The sequence below is a fragment of the Papaver somniferum genome, chromosome 2, assembly GCF_003573695.1.
Source record: "Papaver somniferum cultivar HN1 chromosome 2, ASM357369v1, whole genome shotgun sequence".
NCBI lineage: Eukaryota > Viridiplantae > Streptophyta > Magnoliopsida > Ranunculales > Papaveraceae > Papaver > Papaver somniferum.
The window spans coordinates 110,379,166-110,386,308 of record NC_039359.1 but is presented as its reverse complement, the minus strand read 5'-3'; the positions used below and the strand labels follow the sequence as shown (position 1 = coordinate 110,386,308).

Genomic DNA, 7,143 nt, shown 5'->3' with positions numbered 1-7,143 from the left:
TCTGTAAACCATATGTATTTATAGTGTGAACTACACAATAATTCTCCCCCTTTTTGTCAATAAAAATTGGAAAAGGTATGAAAACTAGTGTGATCATAATGAAATTCTCATAAAGATACTTCATGACTAAAAGAGAACATATCAACTTTGTTTCGTTGATTTCACATAGTCGAAACTTAGTGTATTCATCAAGGAATTTATAAAGATACAAGATAACTCCTACAATATTCCACAGCCGCACTCCCCACAAAGATTTGGCAATTAAGCACAAGTTCAATTAAGAACTCTCCCCCATAAAATGTCATTCCCAAAAGAACAACAAGAGAGACCTTAATTTTACAAGAAAAGAAGGATTTCTTTGGACATTAACAAATCACATGAAACATGAATTTGTATCCAGAAAACTCAATTGAATTAAACACAAATGAACCTCAACGATTAAATTTAATCGGAAATGCTCAAAATAATAAAACTTACGGAGCTGTACAGTATTTTCACATAGAAATGGATCAGAGAAAGATCAATACTACGGAATATTCAAAGATTCATTCTAATTTCATCAATATTTTCGTAATGATATCATAGACTTAATTTTGCAATTTAAAAGTTCATTCTATTTTCCATCAATATTTGCATATTGACATAATAGACTTAACTTTTGACATGCTGTCATGTACCTGAGTACAATGACAAGATTGGATGGATAGATTGAGGATAAATCTCTCTTGATTCGTGATAATCAAGCTTCTCTAAGTTCAAAGAACACAGCCTAAAGAACCAAGTTTTATTTTTGATTAATAATTTTATATCATTTTCATTACAGACTGTGGCCTTATAAAGCTAGGTTTCCCAAACTAATCAGACGACCACCATTCCCCCACATGGTTACAACCACACATTACACCTTGACACAAATTAAGCTAACTACTGACTACAATAGAATATGGGCACTCCCCTCCACTACGGATACATGACATTACCGACCCCTTCAAAGCATCCTTGTCCTCAAGGACGTGGGTTAATAAGATTGGCGTGAGTATTAGAAAGTCAGCTGTAGAATGTAGGAGCCAACTAGCCGTAATGTTAATTAAATTCCCCATGAGTACCTTGGACATATCCACTATAAGCCAAGTAATCCACAGACTACTTCCATGGGAAGAAAAATGATCACACAAGGTAGTGCTTCTCCCCATAAATCCCGCTAGGAAACAGAAGTCCCTCTTGCTTGTCTTTCCATGGTAAACAGGCCCACAATCTCCATATTGCACGGCTTGGTAATCACTGGTACAAGTAGTGCTTGTAAGCTTACTCTTGGTTATTGTTCTCGTTTCGCCAGAAATAACAACTTTATAAATCTGCATATGAGGTGCAACTCCACGACTAGCTAAGGCATGAGTTTCATGATCTCTGTCTTCTTCCATGTGGAAAACTGCAGAAACTTGATCCGCCCGTTTCAATACAGCCTCAATATGAATCCTAAAATCTGCCCAATTATCATATTTCTTTGATTGGTACCACAATCCCCATACATGATGTAAAACAAATTTCCCCCTATCAAATACAAATGAACTAGGAGACTCCCAAAATGTAGCAAAGATGTCTGGCACCCCTGGTGGTAATGCTCTAGTGCTAAGAGATAGAGTTAGGAAGGACCTATGTATACTGATTCCTGCACAAAAAATTTCACCACCATGAACCTGTACAAGCACCTTCTTGATACCCACTACTCTTCCAAGGGTTTCCTCCGAGCCAAAATACAATTCGCGACTACAACAAAAACTGGAGCTAGGGTGTTTAAGTAAACCCATAAGAATTAAGATGTAATTACTGTCTTTCGCCAGACTTTGTAAACTTTTCCAGAATATATTGCCCTTCATAAGAGTTGCTGTAATTAGATTGTGGACCTCAACTTTCCAGAACGGATGACTCGTACAGTTCCATTTTACGACCAAGCTTTCCACTGAGATCAAACCCTTACTGACCCAGCTAACATTTGTTACGCTCCAGAACCCAATTAAAACCAACTTGAATTTCCACTTCAACATGACCACTAACATTAACATATTTGGAATGTAAAGCATACCGAGTACCAGCTTTATCTCCATTGTCCATATACAGAACTCGAATTGTATATAGCTTCTCATTTCCAACAACCGAGTATAGCAATTAGATTTTTGTTGAGCAGAATACCATGAGTGAGAACCAATAATTACTGGATTAAGACGTAGTTTTTCATCTTCCATCAGAATAGTAAGAATACCATAAGGTGCAGATGCAGGTGAGAAGGAACCCATTCTATCCAGTAAATAAGATGCTCTAATGAGTCGAAGAAACTGAATTCCATAAGCACCAATAGGCAGTATTACATAATTTGAAGAACTTCTAGGTTGCCCTGTAGAGAACCCATGAAGAACTGTAGCAACAGTATTGAGTGGAATAAACCCAACGTTAACTTTGAAACTCTGCACGATAATCATTGATAGATTGCTTCTGTGTCCTGCACCAACACTAACCTTGATTGGGCTAAAATGGAGAAGTTTCATAACCGTAGGTAATCCACATGGAAACTGCAAGAGTAAGAAAGATACCTCGCTACTAGAAATAACAACTTGAGAACCAAGGTCACGACTAACTGCAGGATCAAAACTAACCACTCAGCCTTGACTATTTGCTTCCAGTGTAAGGTAGTACTGCATCATAAGTGTTGCTCCTTCAAAAACTTCAATTGTATATGGAAATTTGGTCTCATAATAGCCGCAAACGGCAAAGCACGCAACTGATGTAAAGCCCATGATAAACCAACGAACACCACTATCTAACACCTTGCCACGATCGTATATAGAGCGAGAAGAATTCATGAATATTAAGAGACTTTCATCTACTATTAACTTGTAAATCACCTTACCCAGTTCAAGTAGAAGTTTAATTTCCTTCCCACGATCAAATATACTGCGAGTGCAGTCGAGACAAGGGTAACAATAATTCTTGGCCTCATACATTTGCGACAATTGTTGCATCACTACGATCCAGTTTTCAGTAACACAATGAAGCATTTTATCAAACATATGCCAAGCAATACCAGAAACACCATTATTAGCTAACATAAAAGTAATAGAATCACTAGACAACCCCATTGTAAGAGCAAGCACCTGAAAAATTTCTTCAATGGGTTTAACCAATAAAATCGAACAGATATGAGGTACCAATGAACCAGCAACAACTATATCAAAACACAATTCATAGTCACCACCAACAAAGTAAGAAACCCCATTAATGGATTCAGATATTTTTCCACGATCGAATATAACATGAGAAGAATTGAGAACAATAGAAAAACGCTCACCCAGTACTGGATTGTAAAAATCCAGGATCTCTTTACCAGGAACGTTTCTGATTTGAAAAGCATCCTTCAAAATACTCCAATTAGGGGAAAAAAAATTGTTCATGTGTGTCTAGAACTGTTGAATTCTCTTTTTCTTCAAAGGACAAAGGAGGAATCAACTTGCAATCGAGAGATTCATCTTCTTCTTCAGCTAATGGAATTGAAGATTTCTGAGTAGAATCACTTACTGAATCTGAAGCAGTTGGTTCCATGTGGTCAGCGATGTATTTCTTCATCGTCTTCAATTGTTGAACCACTGATTGGAGTAATCTAAGACTTTCTTCTGAATTCTCATCATATAATCTACGCTCCATTACCAGTATTTCCTTGATAAGATGTTCATCCATGCAGTTACCTGATTACGAGGTCGAATAAATTCACCCTCCAGCTTCTCTGATACTGCAGCTAGAAGTTTTTCCAAGGCATAAATATTCTGTGATAACAACTCAGCTTCTGTAAATTCTGTTGGATAAAACTCGTCCAAATCTGCAACCTCCATTAAAGAAACCCGCGGAATCGTAACGGCTCTAGATACCAATTGTCATGTACCTGAGTACAATGACAAGATAGGGTGGATAGATTGAGGATAAACCTCTCTTGATTCGTGAGAATCAAGTTTCTCTGATTTCAAAGAACACAGCCTAAAGAACCAAGTTCTATTTTTGATTAATAATTTGATATCATTTTCATTATGGCCTTAGAGCGTCCACAATGGACGACTAAACCCAAATATTTAGTCCAGTGGATAGGCGTAGTGAGACGGACCATCGATCAAAATTTGATCAAAGACTAAAATTCAGATCAAATTTGGTCGGCGATCAAGACCAAACCCAAATATAATCGGGGGTTTATATAATCCACGCCCCACCACCAGGCGGACGTATAGTCCACGCCCCACCCCAGGCGGACGTATAGTGAACGCCTGCTTTTTTCTTTATTTTTTCTTTTGTGTGGGGTGTGGTTTATACCTCCGCCCCACTCTTTAAAATTTTCAAATTGGCATGGGGCGGGCTTAACGTGGTTTATACCTCCACCCCATTTTTCTTATTTTTTTTTTACTTTTTTTTCTTTTTGAATCTCTGCACCGGGCGAACGTATAGTTCCCGTCCCACACCAGGCGTTGGTATAGTCCACGCCCCACATCAGGCGAACGTATAATATACGTATGACCAAATTTAGTCTTTTCACCGTAGCGTCACACACCAGACTAAACCCAAAATTTGGTCTTTTTTTCCCTCTTTGGTTATACTCGCACCACTGCAGTTGCCCTTATAAATCTAGGTTTCCCAAACTAATCAGACGACCACCATTCCCCCACAAGGTTACATCCCAACCACACATTACACCTTGACACTAATTAAGCTAACTACTGACTACAATAGGATATGGGCACTCCCCTCCACTACGGGTACATGACACATATATGGGACAATCATAGTTTACGGACATAAACACACATATCCCATAACATTATTTGCAATATATAAAACCAATAAATATTAATACTGCAAAATCATCTTCCAAATAAACTTTAGAATTTAAATAAATAACTCTAAAAACATCGCAAGATGAAAATCGCTTGCAATAGCTATGTGTAATCATAATATATGTTATTCCAAACCCTAGTTGCAATTTCAAGTTGACCACGAACAACCTCAAAATCTCGAAGAAGATTTCCAACCAATTGAGATGAAATCTGAACTGGAAGATCGTTTTCATGATCGACTGCATGGTAGCAGGTTATGAAAACAGGGTTCTCGTGAAACTCAATGACTTTTCCCTCTTCAACTTTGTCATCCTTTTTACATCCATCCATTGTGCACACCATAAAATCTCAAAAAATCTTGATGTTACGGAATGAGTATATATCAAAAGGAGTCCATGATATATATACGAGATTTTCATAGGGAAAACCTAGGGTTACTCATTTACGTTTGGTAAGGGTCGGGTACACGAACATTTGTGGTTATGAACCAGGTTCAAAACCAAAGAACCAAATGGAGCCTATTTAGAAGTATGTTTTGATTAAAACAAATTCTAAAGACAGTACAACTTAGGTTAGAAATAGAGCACAAGGTAATTGTTGAATGTCAACAAAACAAATGTCAATAAGGAAAACCGAAGATTTTCAAAGAGGCCAACAAAGAGAAATTTCTCAAGAGTTCTGATCAATTACATCATGTAATACTTAACCGGAGCAAGGCTCAACAATAAGATGCTCATTTTATTTTTAAATTGAAAAACAACAGATACAACAAAGACCACTTTATCAAGAAGAAGAATTTCTTGATAATTATGAGCATCCTCACACGGTCTCAAAGAGGATGCACATTTGTAAGCAGTCAAGTTGTAATTTGACGAGCATATAGCTCATCAAGGGTATTGACATTTTTCCTTTTTTTTTCTTGAGTATCATCAGGAAAGTGAATAGAATTAATCTCAAGAGAGTTAACGAGAGGAGGACAAGAGATACCTGAAGCAGCCGCCTTCCTTCCCTTCTTAATGTTGTGCTTGAGTCTATTTATACTGGTCTTTAGTTCCGAAACAGGATTGTTGATATGAATATGCTCAGGAACGATTGACGCTTTTGATCCAACACTTCCTTTAGTCACGGAAGAAGAGTTTGAAGAAGTTTTCTTACTCATTGGATCAATAAAGCAGTCATTTTTCTGTCTAACACAATTCTTTTTACAATTGTAGAAAGCCGATGCGTTTCGTTAATGCAACAAATTAACAAATATGTTTCCCACTAATTAACTGGTAATATAGCGGTAGTGAGAGATCGTTCCCACAGAGAGATGTGTAATTGATAGGTTATTTGATCAGCAAAATAAAGTAAAAAACAAAGGGGGTTTTGGTTGTAAGATAATTATCAGGTACGCTTTGCTATCCCCAAAATTCCTTGTATCACCGGATAACATGTACGCTTAGTCACCGGATTCTATCCAACTGAGCCGCCTTGAGGTACGCTTACAAGGTGTAACTCAATCGAACGCTTTAGGGTTTGTGAATCTAGGTTTGATTCTAGCAGTTAAACTCAGTACGCTCGGTTCACTTACTGGTGTTGTTTCCACACACGATTGCTTTACAGAATCCCTCTGCAAGGTCTCATGTTTTCTACTTGTGTAGGAGATGCACGACAATTACGGATCTCTCAACTCACTACTAGCAATAGAATGATTAATAGACTAATCTAGCATGCACTCCAAACCAATCTAAGAATCAATCATAAATCCTATATATAATGAAAACAAACGATGATAATTAAAACCTCAAATAGATTTGTATTATCAATAAAGCTTCACTCTTGGAACATTGAATTCATCCTTAATCAACAAAGAATTTAGCTACTCATATTACAAAGAATATGAATAATGGTGGTTTCCCCCTAAAAGGGTAAACCCTAGGTTTTTGATGTAGAACTTGTGATATGAGATTTGATTATTTTACATAACCTAATACCTTTTTATAGGTTTACATTGCTTGGTCTCCAAGTATTTAGTTCGATTCAAGAACCCGACCCGAAAACACGAACTAGCGAAACCAAACGTGCCCTTAGGCCTTCCAAAGTGTTAATACACGTTTTCCACTTGCTATGTTCGCAAACCCAGTTCGCAAACTTTAAATTACAGCAGATACTTTCGGAATTAAAGTATGAAACCCGTCTGCGAACTTTATTGTCTTCGGTATTCAATAAAAGCTTGTTTTGGCCACAACTTCTTCATCCGAACTCGGAATGACCTCATTCTTTTTGCATTCTT

General features: G+C 37.3%; 1 protein-coding gene across 1 annotated transcript; it reads right to left on the bottom strand.

Moving 5' to 3' along the window:
- Nucleotides 1–770: 770 nt before the first annotated feature.
- LOC113348789 lies at nucleotides 771–2,727 on the bottom strand. The gene is made up of 2 exons (XM_026592660.1): nucleotides 2,589–2,727; nucleotides 771–2,497 (listed from the first exon to the last, which is right to left on the bottom strand). Exon 2 carries the CDS (start codon nucleotides 2,475–2,477, stop codon nucleotides 921–923), a length of 1,557 nt encoding a protein of 518 aa, XP_026448445.1. The 5' UTR covers nucleotides 2,478–2,497; nucleotides 2,589–2,727; the 3' UTR covers nucleotides 771–920.
- Nucleotides 2,728–7,143: the final 4,416 nt, after the last annotated feature.

Excerpts from the sequence above, each read along its gene's own strand:
- LOC113348789 (XM_026592660.1), bottom strand. The coding sequence starts at position 2,477 with ATGATTATCGTGCAGAGTTTCAAAGTTAACGTTGGGTTTATTCCACTC.